Source organism: Lissotriton helveticus, chromosome 5_1, assembly GCF_964261635.1.
Source record: "Lissotriton helveticus chromosome 5_1, aLisHel1.1, whole genome shotgun sequence".
NCBI classification, from domain to species: Eukaryota; Metazoa; Chordata; class Amphibia; order Caudata; family Salamandridae; genus Lissotriton; species Lissotriton helveticus.
In genome coordinates, this window is record NC_136065.1 from 1,660,756,803 (window position 1) to 1,660,780,156 (window position 23,354).

The following is a 23,354-nucleotide window of genomic DNA, read 5'->3' on the forward strand; positions in this document are numbered from 1 at the left end:
AGCCACTGAGACACAAATTCCAATTCACATCAATAATCCAAGAAACCGTTCAGTTTGTTGTGTGTACTACCTAAAGGACCTTTCATAATACATACACTGCTGTCGTATCTGGTCTTCTGAAACCTGCAAGGATACCTCTTTCAGAAGGCTTCATCTCCTGTTTTCATGACCCAGTTTTTTGCTTGTTACTGCTATTTCTTTGTAATTTTAAGTAAAACGCTCTGTCACCCTGTGCCGAGCGGCTAGATGTGCCAGATGAAGAACTTAACTAAATAAATAGTTGCAGGAGTAAAATGTATACCTTAAGCCTTTGGGCCTTGCAAACCTTAAAATGAATTAAACTTGAGCAGCAGGTGCTGCGGCAGATATGTACGAGGCGAAAAAAAGTAGCGTTGTTGCTGAGACTCGAACCCTGGACCCCAGATTTGAAGTCCACCGCCCTAACCATTAGGCTACATCCTCTTCCAGATTTATCACGAGATATGGGTTCTTTCCTTTAAGGGATTTTGAAGGCAGTGTTGTGTTTTTCTTGTTCACAGGCAATGACACACACCGCGTTGCCCTTGGTTTAAAACTAGAGAAAGGAGGAAATGTGATTTGTAACAGGATTACAGAGTTTGTGGCCAAGAACTATAGGTGCAGGGAGAGCTGCGAGGTGCTGTGCCGAGGAGGGCTGCGAGGCGCTGTGCCAGTGCCGAGAGGGTGGACTGAGGACACACACAGCCCCCTCTGTCCTTAACACAAAAGGTGACAGCAATGTTTGTGTGAGAGGGACAGGCGAACCGTAACGGGGAGGGGTTCTCTATTAACTCTGGAGGGAGGGAAGTGGGGTGGCCAAGAACTATAGGTGCAGGGAGAGTTGCGAGGCGCTGTGCCTAAAAGGGGAGACCTGCAAGGCGCTGTGTCGAGGAGGGTTGAGAGGTGCTGTGCCGAAGAGAGGAGGGCTGCGAGGCGCTGTGCCTGTGCCGAGAGGGCGGACTGAGGACACACAGAGCCCCCTCTGTCCTTCACGCAAAAGGTGACAGCATTGTTTGTGTGTAGAGAAAGGTGAGCAGTAACAGGGAGGGGTTCTCTATGAACGAGGGAGGGAGGAACGATGGGGTGGCCATGAACTCTTATGTGCAGGGAGAGCTGTGAGGCGCTGTGCCTAAAATGGGAGAGCTGCGAGGCGCTGTGCCTAAGAGAGGAGGGCTGCGAGGCGCTGTGCCAGTGCCGAGAGGGTGGACTGAGGGCACACAAAGCCCTCTCTGACTTTTACACAAAAGGTGACAGATTTGTTTTTGTGAGAGGGACAGTCGAGCAGTAACGGCGAGGGGTTCTCTATTAACTCGGGAAGTGGTGTGGCCAAGAACTATAGGCGCAGGGAGAGCTGCGATGCGCTGTGCTGAGGAGGGCTGAAAGATGCTGTGCCGAAGAGAGGAAGGCTGCGAGGCGCTGTGCCAGTGCCAAGAGGGTGGACTGAGGACACACAGAGGCCCCTCTGTCTTTTACACAAAAGGTGACCGCATTGTTTGTCTGAGAGGGACAGGCGAGCAGTATCTGGGAGGGGTTCTCTATTAACCGGGGAGGGAGGGAAAGCTGCTTGGAGCAGCCTTTTTATTCTGGAGATGAGAAGACGTAATTGCTATCCGTGTCAGGCAGCAGCTCCAAAATCTGTTGACGCGAAAGCGAATAATTTATTAAAATCTGGAACGAGGTAAAGGGGTTTTCTACACTCCTCATCTTCTACGAAATAGGCATTTTTTTGACCCGTAAGAGGATTTTCGGGGCAGCAGAGCACGCCCACCAAGCAACTTGCAGGATCACAGGCCACACGATTAACACTTATCCCATAGAGGTTCGGTGCCTGTTTTCTTGGAGGCATTATAGCACGCCCCTTTTCTCTCCTTACCCACCGAACAGTTTAAAAGTGATCGCGGTGCTGCTTTAAGGACACTGTGCTCTGTTAAAGTAAAAAAATTATAAAGAAACCGAGTGTGGTGTCCTTAAAACGGCGCCGCGCTAAGTTTTAATGTAAAAAACAAAAAACAGAGGGCTGTGCCCCTGAAGTGGACTCCGCGCTTAACATAAATGGCTAATTATTAATAAAGTAAGCGTGGTGTCACCTAGCGGACGCCGCGCTCATTAAAGTAATAAAAATCATACCATTTGGAGCACATAGCGCTGCAGCAGCCATTGTGCCCATCAGTGTGTGTCCAGATTTTAAATAGTGCTCACCCACCAGATAAATCCCACAATGTCACGCCGCAAGGAAACAATCTAGTCCGGGTGGGCGGGGCCTAAAGGAAACAGGGCGGTAACAAAAAAGCCTCATTTTCAATTGGTGGCCAGCGTTTACCATAAAGGATTATACCAGCCAATGAGAATGATGGGCGGGGCTTCAAGCCCACTTCTGAAATCTCCTCCATTCCAAAAGCTCTCGCAGAGCGAGCAGCGCATATGCCCTGCAACACAGGTCTGCGAGACCTAAAAAGGACCGTTTAGGCCTGGCAGTAGGGGTAATTTGCCATATCGGAATGGTAGTTTAGTGCTACTTTAGTGGGCTCCACATCTAGTGCTGCTGCCCACTAGTAGCATATAATTTGCAGGATTGGAGTAAATGTCGTATCATTTACTAGGGACCTACAAGTAAATTAAATGTACCAATTTTGCCAATTGTACTGTGTTCTAAAGAAAAAGCACGAACACTTTACCCCTGTTTAGCAGGGGAAAAGTGTACAGAGCCCTAAAAGCCAACAAAAATTGATTCAGACAAGGAAAGAAAAAAGCAAAAAGGGTCATGTCCAACACACTCTTTATATACCCTGCAGAGGTAGGGATTGTGCCTTCTTTACTAAAAAAGATTCAGAAAAGGGGGTGGTGATGGACAGAGCATCTGAATTAAACAGAACACTCATACCCAGTCAAAAGATCAGGGCTTGATCCATCACCGTTTTTTAGCTCACTGCACCATCCCAGTTCAGAACCTGGCTATATGCAAATATATTTGGCCACCACAAGTGTGGAAGGGTATGCTCAGATGTGAGTCCCTTGCTCACTGCACCATCAGGATTCAAGCAAGCCGGGCCAAAGACGGCTGTAATGCCAGAAACCGGTCCCCGGAAGCTTGTTTCCTTTCCAGTAAAGAATTGGCTTGGTAGTTTGGTCTGCCCTGTTCCCATGATGCACTGGGCCAGGGTCAGACTAATTTGCATGTAGCTAGGTTCTGAGCTGGGAGGGTGCAGTGAGCTAAAAAACGGTGATGGATCAAGCCCTGATCTTTTGACTGGGTAGGAGTGTTCTGCTTAATTCAGATACTCTGTCCATCACCACCCCCTTTATGAATTCTTTACTAAAAAGGCATTTCTATATGCTGATGACCACCTTCTCACACTCACTAATCCCTTCATCCCGGCTTCATTGTTCACTACTGACCGCTTCTTCCTATTCTTGGGTTACAGAATTATCCGAGAGACAAGTGAAGCTCTTCCGTTGATATTTCCAAGTGGGGATGATTACCCTGCTCAATTTAGTGTACTTGGGAATTTATCATGACAAAGGTTTAAGTGATGCGGTCAGAGATGGCACAGACATACTTAGACTGAAAGTACAGGATGACTTTTGTGGGTGGACATTCGTAGATTGGTAATTATGGGTAAAAGTTCAGGTTTTTAAGATAAACATGGCATCCATTTCAATTATGTATTTAGAATGTTAGTCATGGCTATCGCCAGAGCAATCTAGAGGGATATTGAAATGTACTTCAAAAATCTTATGTGAAGTCGGCAGAGACTAAAGCTTGAAAGCTGCAAACTCTATGCCTCCTTAACATTGGGTGGTCTCAGCATGCCACATATGCTCTCCTGATTGCTAATAGACTGTCCCCTCTAACTAATATGGTTTGGGGAAAGGGAGCTAGTCCCAGATTGGATAACCATTGAAACCTGTTAATGAAGTTCCAGGGTAAGGTAGACTTGTGTTTTGGGGGTCTAGGAACTTAACAGGAACTATAATCCTATACGAATGACTACCAGACGAAGCTGAAAAAACAAGGTGATAGAAGTACTGCTTAAAATCATTTCCGCAGCTGGTGATTGTTCGGTGACGGTATTCCAAACCATCCCATTTTGCCATTTGTGCCATTCTAGAAAGAGACTTGACATATGAAAATCCCTCTTGTTTCTGCTATAATGGGAACAGTCCAGCCACTGCCAGCCCAGGTTCCCATCAGATAGGAACACGCGTAATCCCAGACCAGTTTTGACCCACTTAGTTCTCCTCAGGAAGGTATTGCTTGAGTCCTGTAGCACGGTGAGTCCTAAGACCCACCTCTGGGCCAACTTGTTGCAATTCAGGCATCTAGTAATAAATCAGCAAGTGATGAATATTTAGACAAGCCTAAATTAAAAGGTTTTCCATAATATATTAAAATCACAGTATTACAACATTCACTAAAGTTTAATGTGTTCCAAGAAAAAGAATTTGAGTGTTAACAATCACATTACTGACCTATTAACTGCCTATTATTGAAGACCGCAAATTAAAAAGAAAACCCAGATTATGATTGGATGATTGTACGGTCCAGATTGATGGGTAATCTCCATACACCATAGCTCTTGTTTACATTATTTTGGGTCATTCTGCCCATTTGCACATATACTGTAGTAAGTCATCAGCTAGGGCACATAGACCACTACTCACCCTGAAGACAAGCTGGGTCTCTTGAGCTTACATATTATGATCGATATCAAAGCTCGGAATCAGACCTTTTTATATCGGCGGTGCCACCTAAGTGTTAATACAGAACTGTAATAGGAAAAGATTTCTGTGGAACTCCATACATCAGAGAGTGGAAGGAGCGCTGCCTGAACACTGTCTGAAAGAAACCAAGAAATCCAGTCCAACTCCACATCCTGAATTTTTACCAATTGCGTTTTGGAATTTAAGACTGTTTCAAACACTGCTTATAAGTAGGATATTGCAAGTGCTGCAACCCAGTTGCATTCTGAAAGTAGATGTCCTCCATAACAGCTGCTATGATGTATTCTGTACTGCAGGTTGTGCAGAATCCAACTTGCAAATAACCCAAACACATTGAGGTTGCTTTTTCTCACAAACGCCCACCGCCCCTTTTTTTCTGTGTGGTAGCCATCTCCGTTGGGAATGGGAGTCTCCAGATGCCTGAATACACATACAACACTAGAGCAGCCCAAACTAGTCTGAGTGGCCCAACAGGAGAAAAAACCCAGGCATTGTGGAAGGCAATAGTAGGGGTTTTCTCCCAGAGGACTGGAGGAGCATTTGGGTATTTTAAACTTCAGAATTCTTGTGTCCTGAAGGCATGCAGTAGCCTATTTTAATACCACTGGTGGCTCGATTAAAGAATAGTTTGGATACAGTAATCTTTGCTTTTATCCTGTATTCAAACCTCTGCATTAGTGAAGAGCTGAGTGTTCCAGAACATTGTCGGATGGACCTGAAGCTTCCTCCATAGAATAACATTAAACATAGAGCTTAATGCTTTCTAGCACCTAGTGTGAAGAAACTGTGAACATGTTTGAGGTTGGATTTCTGATCCAAAAGGTGCAAGGATTTCTGGTTTTCTATTGGTCATATTTTAAAGTTCTCTGCTTTTAGAAATTAAGAGTACGGACTAAATATCCAATGTATTAAGTTATCTACTTTGTTACATTTATTTGTGAGCCTGTATGTTTGCCCATCTCCTGGAGAGAGTCTTGATTGCTCATCCTTTCTACCCTCCTAAAAGGGTAGCTGGTTAAGTTGAAGTGCAATAGTAGTGTTGCTCAGACATTAGTAGTAAATGACAATACCCATATCCGCTATTGCACAGTGATCTCCGACTGCCCCACAACAATGTCTTACAGTGCATAACGAAGATACGTGGAAATATGGATGGCAATAATGGTATTAATGGGTCCCCGGAAGGCTTCTTAAGCAACAGCTGCATGATTACTTTTAAACCTGTATGTGTCCCTGTTGCCTAAGCTATTATGAAGGAGCTCCTTTTATTTTTGTGTTTTTTGTCGTTATCCAGATGAAAGCTAAATGGGTCCCACATTTACGAGTATGGATTTCCTATGTGGAATAAGGCTTTGCCAAATTAGAAAATCTAGAAAGATGAGGTGTGCCTGGTCACTAGAGTCGTTATCCAGTGTATGGCGTACACGCATATTTTTGCTCTCACTCTCTATTGCGCCCTTCAACATTCCTTCTGTCTCATGCATTACAGAGTAATTAATATGAGGCACCTTAAGGTTGCTTCTCACTTTTCAGGTAGCCCATGGATAGTTATAAGTCGGATTCTTGGAGCTACCCTTGCGGCTGCTTCCCAGCAATACTGGTATGCTTGCCACTGGACAGGAGTCATTTAAAAACACACGTGCAGTCAGATAAGGTTTTGAGGTATCGGAGTATCCAGTAAATCTTAGGAGGCTTGGAATAAATGTTAGAAAGGGAAAACTAGAGCTGAAGAAGAGTGTAAGGCTGTTAAGAGACCAAACAGAATGAAAGCAGGAGAGAGGATGGGGGTGGAAACCGAAGAGTAGACACACATAGCATGTGACGCTAGAGCTGCACACCAGAGAGAAAGCAGGCTTAGCTTGGCTGCATGTAGTGAATCACTCCGGAGAATGTGGCCTGAGTGAGGAAAGAAAGGAAGCAGGCTCTGCTGGGAGAGGCGACAGCAAGGAAGAAAGTCCTCTCAAAACCAATCTGCAGATGAGGATGGTAGTGGGTATGATAGAGGGAGGAGGACTGACTACATAAAAGATAACTCAGTACCTGAAGGTTAAGAAAAAGCAAGATAACCCATTTGCGTGGGTATGCTGTAGCTGTTCTCTGTCAAATCTTTTCTCATTACCTATCTTTGCCTCTGCAGATCTGGTCCTGTGCCTGCAAGAGGAGTTCCAGTGCTTGAACCATAAGTGCATTCCAGCGATTCGTCACTGCAATGGAGTGGATGACTGCGGTGACCTGTCAGACGAGGAAAGCTGTGGCCATGCCGTGGCACCGGAGCCACCACGCTGCAACTTGACTCTGGATAACTTTTACAGTGTCTTCTCTACACCAGGCTACCTAAGCTACCCCTATCGTACACCAGGGCCCTACAGTTGTCGCTGGGTACTGGATCCACATGACAGTCAGGGTCTAGTGCTCAGTTTTGCGGTCTTAGAACTTGGACCGTTCGATGCGGTCTTGGTCTATGATGGGCCATTGGAGGATCCCGGTCGCCTGCTGCGTACCTTGGACTCACTGAGCAATGGCAAGCCTGTGACAGTGGAATCTTCTGGCAGTAAGATGCTAGTCATCTACCATGCTGGATCCTCCAATCCTGGCCGTGGCTTTAATGCCACGTATCGTGTGCGTGGTTACTGCTTGCCTTGGGATCATCCCTGTGGTGCACCTGGTGTTGGAGGAGAAGGGGGCTGCTATTCAGATTCCCAACGCTGTGATGGCCTGTGGGACTGTGACAATGGTAAAGACGAGGCTTACTGTTCTGTCTGCTATAACCTTGATGTTACTGAAAACTGGGTCTCCCCACCGCCACAGCGCTTCCCATGCGGCGGTCGGGGTGGCACATGTTACACTTTGGCAGATCGCTGCAACTACCAGACATTCTGTGCCGATGGTAGCGATGAGCGGCACTGTTCCTCATGTCAGCCGGGCAACTTCCACTGTGACAATGATCGCTGTATCTATGAGACCTGGGTGTGCGATGGGCAGGCAGACTGCATGGATGGCAGCGACGAGCGCCATTGCTCCTATGCACTGCCACGCAAAGTGGTGACTGCTGCAGTGATTGGGAGTTTAATCTGCGGCCTTCTTCTGGTCATTGCTCTTGGATGTACTTGCAAGCTGTATGCCATCCGGACCCGTGACTACAGGTATGTGATGGGGACATAAAGGAGGGATGAATCAGGACCAGATATAGAATTCAAAATAATCTGAGGTTTAGTGTTAGTACACCTGTACTCAATAGAAAAGTATGGTGACAATTGCCAGGTTTTATTCTGTTGTCCCAGTGAAGTAAATCTCAAATGGGGCTAAATGGGTCCATGCCCGCATTTTTCTCAGCTCCCTATGAAAACATAGTGGTATAATACCTTCTCCATTCAGACCTAATATTGCATCTACCCCCTGATCTCTCTCTATCCCCACCCCAGATTTCTTTGCAAGTGAACCATCGTTTCATAAAGGATTAAAAAAATCTAGGCAAGGATTTCTTGTCCCACAGTGTCTTATTTAAACCACATCCAAGTGTAAGCCGGGTCTGGTGGCTTGGTGGACTAATGTGTCCACTGTAGTGGCATGCGGTCAACCTCATGGTCACAGGTTAAAATCACGGCGGGTCCACTCAGCCTTTCATCCTTCTGAGGTCGTTTAAAATGAGTACCATTGAGTTGGGTAACAAACATCTGTGATTCAGTGCCAAGATACCCTTGGGTGAACATGCGCTTTACAAATACACGTTATGTTACTGCAATAATTTAGTCCGAATATTCATCTCACTACCGCTGGTTAAAGATTGTGCACTACTTATGGTGATTTTCTTACCCTACAACTAATGGTCTGCTAAAGTCAGTAGTGTTATGGCTTCGATTCCATTCTTCAGGCCACATTGTGCTAGTTGTCAGGTAAAAGATCTTATGGGCATATGCTTAAAATTATTGTACCGTACGTCTTGCAGTTTGGTTATTGTTTTATCATATTTTTAGACCTTGCATTGTTAGACACATATTTTGAGCGAATATGCAGTTTAAGGCTAACATTATCCCATATTGTAGTAATACAAAATTAGTATTTGCATCAAACCACAAAATGGTGTGCTTTCAACTATATACAATAAGCTGTTTTATTGAACTAAACATAAAATGGCGAGCACACAAAAACATTGGTTTGCAATTGCATTTATTTGCATGAAAATATTTTTTAAAGGTTACAGAGACAAAGATTTTAACATAATAAGTGGCAATCGTGCAAGTTGTATTGCTTGTGGCTCTAATTTCAGACTCCTAATTAATGTATACATTTTAAATGTTTCTCGACCATTGAATAGAATAGACTGGCTCCCAAAGGTTTGAACCCTCTAGACCAGGTACCTAAAATTACACACTAGGAAATTCAAAACATCCATGCTTAAGAGAAAAAAGGAAACTTTAGCTCACATACTTCTTGTGTGTAGATATATTGAAATGTTGTTCTAAACAGATTACCTTCTGAAACAGACTCTTATAGAAATATACAAACATTTAAAAGCAGTCTAATACTTTTCTACAAGCCCAGAGTAGGTCCTTGAGCGCCATATGTACAGGAAATCCACATAAGGTAAGTATAGGTAGGGTTAATATAAATTAAATTCTGCATCATTGTATCTTTTGATTGCCATAAATGCTTGAATAGTTCTGTGCTATCTGCGTGGAAGTAGGTCAAGTTAAAATCCATGTATTGTCCATAAGATACAATGCATGGTGCATATGTCCATTTGTGAATAGGCTGAGTACCCCCTTAAACAGTCTGTATATTTTTTCTGGAATTGGCAAATAACTTTACCCTAGTAGCATTTCATGACCGCATTGTAGCATCTTCGAAGCAAAGGAGAGTTGAAAATGTGTAGGCATTCTTCTTATAACCTGTAGAACATTCACACTTGAACCGTTTTTCATTAATTTTACAACTACATCCATTTTGCTTGGGCCCCTATTATGTCCACTGACCCACACATATATATGTACTCCCCAGCCTGCGGTGTATTAATTTGTTAACATTGCGGGCGCTCTCTATTAGCAACTACCATCGCACGCGCATCTCCGCTCTGGGATGCATCCTATCCGATACCCGTGTCATCAAGAGGTGTTGGTGAGGTTAGTGGAACGGGGGACATGACGGCCGGAAGCTAACGGCCGTGACGGAGCTCCTCCCCCTGAGTATGGCGTTCTGAGTCCGGCTGCAGCTTGCTGGTCTCTCGGTGTTTGGTGTGTTCCTGCTTGGTTTTTTTTACAGCGGAGAAGAATCAGGGCGCAAAAGGTATTTCTTCGGGGTCCTCCTAAGTTCAGACGTGGCTGTTTATTTCTTTGTGACCGTGTCTGACTGTGTCTGTCGAAGCCGAGCGGGTGCCTGAAAGTTTGGCGTTTTTGCTTCCTGCCTCCTCCAGACACCCCCTACAAGAGTGGGCTTTGTGTTTTTTTTTTTTTTTGAGATCCCTGGCTGTTAATAGTTTTTGGAGAAACTCAGATGGTCTTCTGTGAAGGGAGCGGCTACCCTTCAGAGCCGGCTTGGCTCCGAGAGTCAGGCGCCGCACGACTGTGGCGAAGAAACACTGGCAGGGTGATCAGACCCGTTTTCGGAACAGGGGCGGCGAACTTGGAACATGTGAAAACTCCTAGAGTATATCGCTATAGCTACCCCAAATGGGAGGAACTGTTGAATTTTGTGCTAAAAGCTTGGGCAGTTCAGGGTTTCAAGAAAGAAGAAGCCTGGAATCAGAATAAGACAGGCGATATCCAAAGTATAACAAGCTTTGACATTTGGGTTGAGCTCAACCAGTGCTCTGTCAGTGGGTGCCCGAATTCTGATTTTTTTTTTTTGGCGATCCTCAATACGATAGCGGGAAGAAGTCTTGTATGGAGACAGACGGCGAAAGTATAGTTGTTTGCGACTCCGAAGCTCCAGTGTTAGAATTGGGCTTGGCAACGGTACCGGTATTAGCCCCAAGAAATGTACATCAAACAAGAGTTACCAGCTATACATTAAGAAATCGGGCTGCTAACTTAACACCAGCTCCACAAAACTCACTAAGTAAAACCTCATCCATTTCTCCACCTATAATTCAGATCAAGCCTACCTCACATAGAGGGAAAGGGAGGGGGGGAATTCTGGAGCAGCTACTACTCCCGGAAGAGGAAAGGGCCCTAGGAAAGCTAAAGGCGGCACCTCTGCTTCAGTGAGAGTAACCCCATCACTGAAATCTTATTATAAGGTCCTTTCATCGTCCGGCTCTGAGAAGTCAGACAATGGCTGCAATTAATGATGTACCTACCCTAACTGAAATTGATGTAAACAAGATCACTCCTACCTTGAGTAAAATACAGGCAGATACTGCACTGACTGCATCGAACACTGAGGGTGAGACATCCAAGTCCAGCCATAAAATACAGTTATCAGAGACACCGATATCATCATCGCCATTAGCGACACAGTTCATCCAGCAATAGAACTTTTTAATAGCTTTTCCGCCCTTGATATCCACGATGTTCATGATGGTCTAGAGGAGCAGGATATAGCTGCAAGGGATCTAGGAAAACCCAAGAATGACTCCACTAATCAAGAGGAGGTCAGCATTAATCGTAACCTAAAGTGCACAGCCCCAACTAATAGCGGAACAGATGGCAGGAATTTTTTTTTAAAAGTCCTTATTTCACAATAGTTAGAGGGTATCTCTATTTGGAAAAGCGGGCGCACCAGGCTCCAGGAGGAGAGAGACTAGATGATGGTGGATAATAATATATCCTGTATTACCTGGAATGTTAATGGGCTTCGATGTCCATGGAGGCGCATGTTAATTTTAAAATATTTAGAGCAGTCTCCAGCTAAAATAATTCTTCTCCAGGAAACTCACTTGAGTATCACTGGGGCAAGGGAATTTTTTGGAAAGATCAGATGGATAGATTCATTTTGTTGCTCCGCGCAGTCCGTGGTTAATAAAGGAGTTGCCATTCTGATTAAAGCGGGCAGTGGCGGCCCTTTAATGTTCAGTTCAACAGATCAGTCAGGACGGTGGGTCCTAGCAGGGGCCGAGTTTAGTGGTAGGGAACTAACCATCGTATCATACTATGGACCAAACATAGACGATCCTTCGAGCATATTAAAAATGCAGTCTATTCTGGTTGAGGTTAACACCCCTATAGTTATAGGAGGGGACTTTAATATCCTTCTTGACCCCCAGCAGGACCGCTCTAATCATAGTCGCCATATAGTAGCTCCGAGATCGCGACGCACCATGAAAAACATGATGCACGAGCTTGGTCTAATTGATGCATGGAGAGCTAAGAAGGGGAATTGGCCGGGCTTCACATACTTTAGTAAAAAGTATGGGCACGCCTCTAGACTAGACTATGTTCTTATGGATAGATTATGTCTAGATAAATTAGTAAAGGTAGAAATAATGCCAAGTATTCTATCTGACCATGCCCCTGTGATGTTTAGTCTCTCAAAAGGGGTGTTTTTAAAAGCGACCATTCCCAGATGGACTTTAAAACGTACAGCTCTAAAAGACCCAGATATGGTTTCTATGGCTTCCACTTCCAATACCAACTATTTCTCCTTTAATCAGGGATCAGCGCCAACTGAAATAGTATGGGACACATATAAGGCCTATATTCGTGGCCAGTTCCACAGCCTGATCTGTTCTAATAACAGGAAACAGAAAATGAAGTTTAAAATCTTAGAAAACAAAATCTCCAATTTAGAGACTTTGAGGCAAAATTCACATGTAGATAACCTACCACAGATCCTGCTAGATCTAGAATGCCTGAGATCTGAATATCGAGGGTTATTGGACCAGAAGGTCAAAGCGCAGTGGGCTGCCTACTCTATGGAAAATTATGAGTACGGAGAAAAAGCAGGGGCAACCCTGGCTAGCAAGATAAGAGCAGACCGGGTGAGAAATAACATCAACAAATTAATTATTGATGACCAGGGCACCGTGTCTTCCAAACAAGAGGACATGGAAGAATGCCTTCTTTCCATGTTCTCCGAATTATACAAGGAAGAACAGTCTCCAAGTGCTACAAATACGCTTCGGTGGTTAGAAAGTAAGGCCCTACCTAAATTGACAGACGAAGGGCGTGAGATCTTGAATGGACCATTTACGAATCAACAAGTTAGTCTTTATATAAAAAAGATTAAAAATAACAAAACAGCAGGTCCCGACTCCCTTCCTGGCGACGTTTACAAAGTTCTCCAGCATGCTTTACTCCCAAGACTCTGTGAACTTTTTAATCATGTATATAGCCTGGAGGGTAGGGCATCTCCATCGTGGAAGGAGTCTACAATTGTCCTTATATTAAAACCAGGGAAGGACCCTCTCAAAGCAGACTCTTTTCGGCCAATCTTCCTGTTAAATGCGGATTACAAGATCTTTACCAGTATTTTGGCAGGGAGATTGTCCAAACTGGCTCCCCTACTCATCAATTCCGACCGAAAAGGTTTTATGCCCGGTAGGCATATCCATGAGTTGACTTCCCAGCTGATTGGCAGCATTGATCTGGCGGTGGCACGGTCGGAGCCCCTAGCCGTGGCCGCATATGATGCCGCGAAGGCTTTCGACCGTGTCAACTGGGGTTATCTTTGGGATGTCCTGAATGTCATGGGGTTCGGGACAATCTTCCCCCATGTTCTTAGAGGCTGCTATCAAGGAGCCTCGGCCAACATTTTGTTGAATGGTCTATTGACATCCCGTTTTAACATCAGCAGGGAAACAAGGCAGGGGTGTCCTATTTTACCCCTCTTGTTCAACTTCTACATTGAGCCTCTCACGCAAGCATTGAGGCTGGACGACCGGATAATACCGTTCAAAGTGGATGAGTACAGCTGCAAGCTCGCGCTGTACGCGGATGATCTGATGATCTATACAAGCAATCCGGCAGAGGTATTTCCTAGAGTAGAGGAGATAATGTCTGATTTTGGCCAACACTCAGGCTATCTTATTAACATCTTAAAAACAGAAACAATTTGTTGGGGGATTAACAACTGGCAAGGAGTTCAAAACAGTCAGTTCAGATATCTGGGCATACTAATAACTCCAGACATAACCAATATACCCCAGATTAACTTAAAGAGGGTGGCCAAGGATATTTATCAGCTTTTTTTGAGATGGCAGAACCTACCTCTGACAATATACGGCCGAGTCAATTTGATTAAAATGGTGATATTGCCTAAGTTAACATACTTTTTTAATATGATACCTTTGGTTTTTCCCTGAAAAAATGCTCGGTAGGATTCTGGGGAAAATTGGGAGTTTCATCTGGGCTAATAAGAACTCCAGGCTATCATGGAAGAAACTGAAAAGAAGACTGTTAAAGGGGGTTTAGCTCTTCCAGATGTCCTGGGGTATGCTTTTGCTTTCCAACTAAAGAATATCCGTAGTCTCCTCTCTAACCCAGATGAATCTAACTGGTGAAAGATCTGGGGTATCATGGCTCGTTTGGAAGGGGGAGGATCCGGTTTTTTGTATAAGTTTGGGGCACCAAAGTTCTATAAAAAGGTACGTCTAAAGGTTTTCAAAATTGCATTTTTAGTTTGGACCAGAGTAAAGGCAAGATGGGGCATAAAATATTATTCCGACTTAGCTCCAATTTGGGATTCCCCCGGCTTACCAATATGCCTTAAAGATAGTCTCTCTATTTCTATTAGGAGAGCTGGCATAACCGTGTGGTCTGATCTGGTAACATCGGAAGGGGTCCTTCCTTGGGAGGTGTTGAGGTTGAAGATCGGAGATTCTTTCTCCAGATTCAAATACATACAACTTTGTTCTTGGTTTTCTGTAGAGAAGCCTAACATTTGTGGTAATTGGGATATTGAATCCGCCCTTTTAACACCAGGCTATAAGAAAAAAGAAGTGGGTTATTGGTACGGGAGCATGCTTGAGGTAGAGGAAGGACACACACCATCATTGCATACTGTTTGGCACTCAACTCCCTTAGAGGTTGCTTCAAGTACACTATACGAAACATCTGTCCACTATCTTTACAGATTTGTTAGGTCCGCCTCCCATAAGAAAAAACATTTCTTCATCCTAAACAGGTTATATTACACCCTCAAAAAGATAGCAAAGTTTGCCTCTTCACCATGCTGTTGCCCTAGATGCGGTTTACTAGAGGCTGATGATATCCATATATTTTATGAATGTCCCAGCTTAGACCTTTTCTGGGCCAATGTAGAGAGAGCTTTGGAGGGCATATATAAGGTTAAAATTAAGTTGAACACAATTAGAATTTTTTTGGGCTTAGACATGGATTTTGTTTGCAGGTTTAGGGAAACACAGGTGGCTTTATTCTTTAACCTTGTCCGTAGAGAGATTTGTAAAACCTGGAAAGACTCGAGCCCCCCCCGTACGAGAACTGGCTCAGAGCTGCATTGAGAATAGCACGCCTGGAAGTTGGTATGACACAAAATGCATATAGTTTGGTGTGGGATCCACTGATTGAATGGGGAAAAGAAATGAGGTTGGTCTAAAGCCTCGGGGTCCTATGATTACACCATGCCCTGGTCAAAAGGGGCAGGCCGGGCCAGCTTAAGCAATAACCTCAGCCCGAGGCGCCCAGGACACTACTAGGGCTGTTAGTGTTTATTTGTGTTTGCCAACGGTGAAATGAGGACTCAAAAAAAAAAGTCAAAAAAGAGGTGTTGGTTCCTCTTCCTCTGCTGCCTTCTTTACTGAGTATGCCTGATAGCTTTCTCCAATGTTTTTTGATCTTCAACGGAACCGAATTAGTGTGTTATAGTTATCCGATTGTGTTGAGCAGTATGCTATATCTATATGCCATTCATCTAATGTGGGTAATGGGCCTTGCATCTAGCGCATTGCAATTCTCCTTATTGCTAATAGGATACCTATAACCACCAGTTTGCGGAGTGCCGTGTGTATTTCTTTTCCATACCCTAGTAGCGCAACTTGCGAGGTTTCAAGGACCTGCATCTCCAACATGTCATTCGGTGCTGCACTTCGCCCAAAATTCCCGAATTCCAGGACACCCCCACGCACATGAGTAAAGTTTGGATCACTAGCCCTACATCTCAAGCACTTGTCTCAGTCTGTATTTGTGCAGCCGGGCCGGGTATAGTAGGCTATGTTTAGGTATTTGTAGTGTATTAGCCTATGTCTACCATTTTGCGAGATGGCCCTAGTGCCTGTGTAACAGTGTGCTCATTGTGCCTCTGTGATCTCCATGCCTAATTCGTCTTGCCATTCCTGCTGTGTTTTAGTCAATGCCTGGGAGTTGTGTGCTTTTGAGAATGCATAAAGGGCAGTGATCCCGTGCCGTGGTGATGCTACCTGCAGTAAGTAAGCCAGTGGTGCTAAATCCTGCGGCTCAGCCATGCCATCCCCCAATAAGGCACTCATTGATTCTCACTTGGTGGTATTGATGTCTGTCGAGTACAGTCGAGTGGAGTGGTTGAATTTGTATTTATTCCCATGTCTTCACCACCCCCTCTTGGAAGAGGTCTTCGATGTGTTCTATTTTTAACGCATGAAGTGTCTGTGTAACTGCCTTTTTTTTGCTCAGTGGGAGCCAGTCACACCATTCAATCAATAACTTGGGGGAGTATAAGAGTGAGATTTGCTGATTATCCGCTATTTATCTCAGTTGAATTCTTGTACACCCAACTGGATCTATTGTGTGGAATTCTCGTTGCCCCAGTATTGGAACTTTCATAGATTCCCATGCTTTTGTATCATTCCCAGTCGTCAGAATAGGAGTCTCGGTAACAAAATAACATAGCAGTAGGTACAAAAGAGAAAGAAAAAGGCCTAGGCCTCATTCCCTTTTGTAGCTTATCCGCCTCTTTTTGTAAAAGAGACCAAACTTAGGCATCAGCCAATAGAACCCTCCTGAAGGAACCTCAGAGCCTCAGATTTTCTACCGCATGTTGTGCTTAGGGAGTCTCCTTTGATATCAGCTCAAACTCTTCTCTTCGGAAGTTTTCTTCAGGATTTCTCTTTCAGGATTGTTAGCTGTTCCTTCCAGGATGTCTGAAAAGGAAAAGAAGAAGGCCCTTTTTAAGCCATGTTCCACCTGTGGCAAGTAAAGGCTTTTTGTGGAGGATAAGCATATGGTTTGCATCTACTGCCTCTATCCTGTCCATAAGGCTGCGGACTGCAAAATCTGCCGCACCTTTTCCACCAAGACCCTCCGGGATCGTAAGGGTAGGCTTCTGACCTGGCTCCCGAAGTTGAAGTCCAGAAAGGACACAGTCTCCAGTGACAGTGAGGACTCCTCATCTGCGTCATCTTGTAGAAGGTCAGTCAAAAGAGGTAGGGTTCCCCTTCTCCTTCTGTGGAGCGTTCTTCTAAGGCCTCAACAAAGACCCCCAGAGAGTCTGAGAGCCAAGGTCCAGGCTAATCTCCTCACCATGGTGAAAAGGAGAGTGTAGGACCATCTACGCCTTCTGTGGGAATGAAGACTGATCAAGCCTTCAAAAAGCCCTCTTCCCAGTCTTCTGGAAAATCTGACAGAAGTACCAAGTCGTCGACGATGAAGGAGTCGTCGTCGAAGGCCTCGTCGACTGGCTCGTCGGCCGGACAATCCACGTCGACGGGATCGTCGACGAAGAAGGACTTGTCGACGACAGTGATACCAATGTCGACGAAGGCGCCGACGACGGCAGCGATGTAGACGGGGATGTCGACGACAACGTCGACGAGGATGTCGACGACTGCAGTGACGACGAAGGATTAGTCGACTGTGGTGACTACCACGACGTCGTCGTCCAGGGCTTCGACGACAACATTGATGACAGCAGGAGCGTCGACGGTCTCGTCGTCGACTGCATCAACGACGCCCATCTCGTCGTCAAGTGTTCTTTCGTCGACGACGTTTATTCCGGCGACGGAAATATTGACAACTCCATTGTCGACGGGATCGTCGACGATTTTGACGCCGGAAAATAGGATTACCATCTCTGACGAGGATCACACCGGACATGTCATTGCCTATGAGAGTTACCCCCTTGCCTCCAGCTCTGCTTTTAGAGGAAGATGACGATGAGTCAGAGGATGACGAACAGGACTAGTATGGCTATGCGAATAGTCCTTCCCAGCTTCTGGTCAAATGTCAGGACACAGATTCTGACGGAGAGTACAGCCAGGAATGTGGTTATCACCATCATCATTCTTCCCTGCCACAACAGTACGCGAAACAGGACACGGTATCTGTTTCTTCATCATTATTGCAGCACCTTCACAATATGCTGCAGGACTATAAATCAAGATGTTCACAACCTGCTGCTACTACCATTCCGACTGTGCAGGACTTGCCTGCCCCTGCGGCTCCGCCAATGGCTGCTCCTGAAATGCCATCTCAGGTACCATCTCGGCCACAGACTCCGGTTCCTCCAGAGCCTTCGGTTCCATTGGACACCCAGGTTGATTCATCGGAGGATGATGATAAATTTTGATAAGTCCTGGTCAAGGGGTGGAATGGAATGAGTATGTCATTCCTGACCCAGCATCTCCGTGTCCGGATACGGTGGACTCCCCGCCAGCGGATATAGGGGGGTTTCACAAGCTAATGGAGAGAGCGGCTGGCAGATTCAAACTATCTATGCCTTCTGCTTCCACTGAGTTTTTTATATGATTTTAAAGAACCTTATAGGTAGGTAACGAGATCCATCCCTCTTGTTCAACATCTGTGGGATGAAGGCCATAAGGCGATGAAAAATCCAGCGACTGTGGTCCCTGTACTACTGCGCCTCGACTAAAGCGCCTGAGGATGGTCCGGCGTGTTTGACGGGGCACCCGAGACCGGACTCGGTAATCTCACAAGTGGCACAAAGGAAGTCTCGCAACTCCCCAGCTCCTTTAACAACTCCTCCGGATAAAGAGGACAGGAGGCTGGATAATACCGGTAAAAGATTTTCTTCAATGGCGAGTCTGTTGGTGAGAGCAGCTAATGCCTTGGCGATATTGGGCAGGTACGATCGCCAACTTTTGTGTGATATCTCGACACACTTAGATCAACTTCCTCCGGAGTCCAAGACAGAGGCAAAAAAGATCTTGCAAGAAGGGGAAGCAACGTCAATGGAAGTCATAGACTGTGCCATAGATATTGCCACGACCGCTTTTCATTCCTTGGCTGGAGATGCAGTTCTTCGTTGCCAGGGGTGGCTTAAGGCGACCTGGTTCAGGCCCGAAATCCAAAATAAGATCTTGGATTTGCCCTTTGATGGAGAAGCACTATTTGGTAAGCTGATTGATGACACCCTCACATCAGCAAGACGAGTTGGGGAATTGCAGGCGCTCACGATCCAAGAGCCTTTTCTCCAATTCAAAAGAAACACTGTGATTTTACGAACTAATCCAAAATTCATACCCAAGGTGCCCTCGGACTTCCACTTGAATGAACCTGTTATTCTTAAAGCTTTCTTTCCGCACCCCACTTCACCAGCCGAGAGGTCGCTACATTCTCTGGATGTACAAAGGTGTTTAAAATTTTACTTGGATCGCACCAAAGGATTCCGTAAATCCTCTCAATTATTTATTGCTTTTGGTGGTCCTCACAAGGGCCTCCCTCTTTCCAAACAAGGGATTGCAAGGTGGATTACGAGTGCCATTCTACATTGCCATAATTCAGCAGGAAAGCCACTGACCAGCAGGGTTAGGGCACATTCCACAAGATCGGTGGCTTCTTCAATAGCACTCTTTGCGGGAGTGCACATCAAGGACATTTGCAGAGCTGCGACTTGGAGCAGCGTGCACACCTTTACAAAGCATTACTGCTTGGATTCCTTGCAACGGGAAGATACGGCTGTAGGCCAAGCGGTCCGGAGGAACCTCTTCCACTTATTTTTGAGCTTTCCTTTCGATCCCACCTTCCCTTTATTCTGCACATTTTTGTTCTCATGTGATAATGGCTATTGCAATGTTTATTTATGCCACAAAATGTGCTTATGGCTGACTGCTTGCTACTCTGATACAAAAGCATGGGAATCTACGAAAGTTCCAATACTGGGGCAAGAAAACAAGTTACTTACCTGTAACTGTGGTTTCACCGTATTGGTAACTTTCATAGATTCCCATGCGCCCACCCACCTCCCCGAGGAAAGCTCAGTCTTCAGCAGATATGGTGACTGTTACACAACGGCTACGAAAATCTGAGGCTCTGAGGTTCCTTCAGGAGGGTTCTATGGGGTGAGGCTCTTTTGATTGGCTGATGCCTAAGTTTGGTCTCTTTTACAAAAAGAGGCGGATATGCTACAAAAGGGAATGAGGCCTAGGCCTTTTTCTTTTTCTTTTGTACCTACTGCTATGTTATACCGAGACTCCCATTCCGACGACGGGGAATGATGCAAAAGCATGGGAATCTATGAAAGTTACCAATACTGGGGAACCACAGTTACAGGTAAGTAACTGTTTTCTTGCGATTTGCTCATTAGCTGCTGGGGAAGTGGTACAGGGCTACCCTCATCCCTTTCAATGTAAAGTTGTGGGAGGGTGTTGGGGCTATGTATCCAGTAGTGCGCATGTAACAGCTGTGCAGTCCTGTCATATATTTCGAGATCTGGCGCATTCAGACCTCCTTCCGAGTATGATTTTGTCAGTGTATCCCATTTAACCCGGGGCTGTTTACCCACCCAAGCCAATCGAATCAGAAGGGTTAGAAGATTATGAAAGAATGACTTTGGCAGTGCAATTTGGATATTTGCAAAGAGGAAGAGAAACCGCGGGAGCACAACCATTTTCATTATCGCGATACGACCGAGAAGTGATAGAGGGAGCCTGATCCATTTTACGATAGACTCTGAGTCGCTGCACTGCACACCCATAGGTTCTAGCATGACCACTCCTGGGTCGGTGTGTATCTGGATTCCCAGATATCGTACAGGGACAGTGGTCAATTCTATAGGGTATTCAGTTCGGAAAGGGACCGTATTGTTGTGAGGGGATTATCATTGATGTATGCCAGTTGATACGCAGGCCCGAGTGCTGCTCAAATAGCACCACTTCTTGTAGCATTGGCATCATATTATGCTCTGGGTTGCTTATATACAGTAACGCGTCATCTGCATATGCCAAAATAATCAGATTGTGTTGCAGGAACCTTATGCGCATGATATTCCCTCATGGTGCAAGCCAGGGGCTCTGCAACTAGTGCGTACAGCAGAGGAGAGAGTGGGACAGCCTTGTCTGGTGCCACTGGAAATTGCTATCGGCTTAGAGTAGGCCGTTAACGCGTACTCTAGCTGAGGGCTGCCTGTACAAGACTTCAACCAACTTGAGGAATACTTCTCCCATGCCCAAGCGCTTCAAGACCGCACACAGAAATTTCCATTCGAGCGAGTCGAATGCCTGCTTGGCATCCAAGAAAAGAGCTGTTGCACAAACATTTGGATCAATACGTGCTATGGTGCCAAGACCTTTGCGAATAGCTTGGTATCTGTGTTGAGTAGTGATGGGGGTCTGTACGAGGAGCACTGTTCCGGTTGTTTTCCCGTCTTTAGTAGTGTGATCAAAGTAGCCTCCAGCATCTGGTGGCATTATGCCCTCGTTGGCCATTTCATCAAAGAAATTCATCAGGTGCAGTATTAAATGTTTTTGGTAGTTTTTATAGAAGACTACAGTAAGACCATCAGATCCTGGCGCTTTGTCATTGAGCATACTTTTTAGCACTCTAGTGATTGCTGTTGGACAGAGTGGGGCCATGAGCCTTTCCCTGTCTGAGCTGGTCAACCACTTCATCAGAATGTTGGCAAGGTACTCCATGTCTGTTTCATTCTTGTCAGAGTTGCATGTGGCATTTAGTTTAGCATAGTAGTTATGGAATACCTCCACTATCTCAGATGCACTGCTAACTAGTTCACCATTATCATTATATATTTGCACTACATCATTGTCCTCTACTAGGTCTGGTCAGTGCTGATAATGTGGCGCTGGGCCTTTCCCCCTTTGCATATACCCTGGCTGTAGCGTATTTTCCTAGATGTGTAATCTGTGTTTGCCAGTTCGAGAAATTCATCTAGGTTTGCACTGATTTGTAGTAGGAGTCTCGGCTCAGTCCTTTCCTGAACTTGACTTTCTAGCCCTTCAGTTCCGTTTCCACTTTCTGTAATTGCGTTCTGATCGACCGAAGTACACCAGCATGCTTAGAAATTGTTATGCCACGAATATATACATAAAACGTCTCCCAGATGAATGCTGAAAAACTCTTATATTGTTTTCGGTAGTTCATCACGAAATACCGGGTCTAGCAATGAGAATTACCGAAATCGACATTCAGGTACTCTGGGCGGCATATTACTGATCCCCATGCTCATCTTGACAGGTGGGTGGTCCGAGTACGTATGTGGCATGTGCTCGTATTTACCAATAAAGGGCAGCAGCTTGCGCAATGCAAACTAATAATCAACGCGTGTGTGCGTCATATACAGATGAATAATGTGTGTATTCCCTGTCCAAGGGTGATCGGTGGCGCCGTACATCTATTAACTCCTCTGCTTCAGCTCTTGCAGCTGTTGAAGGCCGTCTGGGAGGTCTCTTAGATCTATCCAGTTCGGGGCACTGTATTCAATTAAAATCTGCTCCACAGAGTTGAGGAATATTTGAATATTTTGTGAATTTGGCATGCAGTAACAGGTAAAATTGCGGGTCGTCGTGGTTGGGCCCGTAGACACCAACCAAGAGTACATTGAATCTACCTTTATAGCATCTGGCTATCGCATATCTTTCCCCTGGGGTCACTGTTTATTTCTTGCACCTGCAACCCTATGCCTCTGTGTACCCAGATCAGTACCCCTCTTGAGTGTGTAGTAAAGCCTGATGCTATGAATATGCCCTTTAATCTTTGTTGTGTTAACAAGCCGGTGTGGGGAGCTATACGTCTCCTGCAGAATAGCTACGTTAATATTATGCCTGTGCAAATACGCCACTATTTTTCGGCTCTTACGATGGTCATTTAACCCGCCCACGTCGGGAGTAGTTTTCTCACTTACATTATTTATATGTGTCACAGTTCAAAGTACATTCCCTCCGTAACGGATTGCCTTTACCTACATAGTTATTTACTGTTTGTAAACCGCACTGTGCAAGTAATTTTACTAGAGCTCCTCCATCACCCGTCCCACGCCACATCCCCCAACAATTGATATGGCTTAATAGATCCACCCCCGCCCCCCAAACTTTATTGCAAACCCTCTTGGTGTGTATTACACTTCGAGGTGGCGGATGTCCTACTTCCGTTTCCTTCTTTTAATGTACCTTACCGTCTTGTTAGACAGTGCATCTGAGGGTTGGTGTTTCAAACCGCAAGTAACATTAACAGTTTACATTTTATTTTCTAGTTCTACATTGTTCAATAGGCGCTTAAGTTCAGAGTCAATAGCGATGAAGCTGCTAGTCTTGCATCGCACCTAGTTGGACATCTATCCTGCCCCATTACGCTGCTCTTCCTGCTTACCACCTCAGATCATCTCTTTTGTCCTAATGCTCCGTGTCGTCCCCAATACATGCATGCTGTTGGTACTCTTTTTACGTGTGTTTTTCGTCACGGATTCTAGTTAATTGTCAATCATGTTTGTCACGGATGCTAGTTAATTGTCAATCGTGTTTGTCCATTTGTTTGCAGGGTTGTTCACCCATTCTC

At 45.2% G+C, this 23,354-nt stretch overlaps 1 protein-coding gene across 1 annotated transcript in view; it reads left to right on the forward strand.

Annotated features, from left to right (window-relative positions):
* The window catches only part of LRP10 (LDL receptor related protein 10), a 284,353-nt gene that overhangs the window by 52,989 nt on the left and 208,010 nt on the right, over nucleotides 1-23,354 (forward strand). The window contains exon 6 of the mRNA XM_078644877.1: nucleotides 6,878-7,883. Coding sequence (XP_078501003.1) covers nucleotides 6,878-7,883 — 1,006 coding nt within the window. The remainder of the gene's footprint in view (nucleotides 1-6,877; nucleotides 7,884-23,354) is intronic.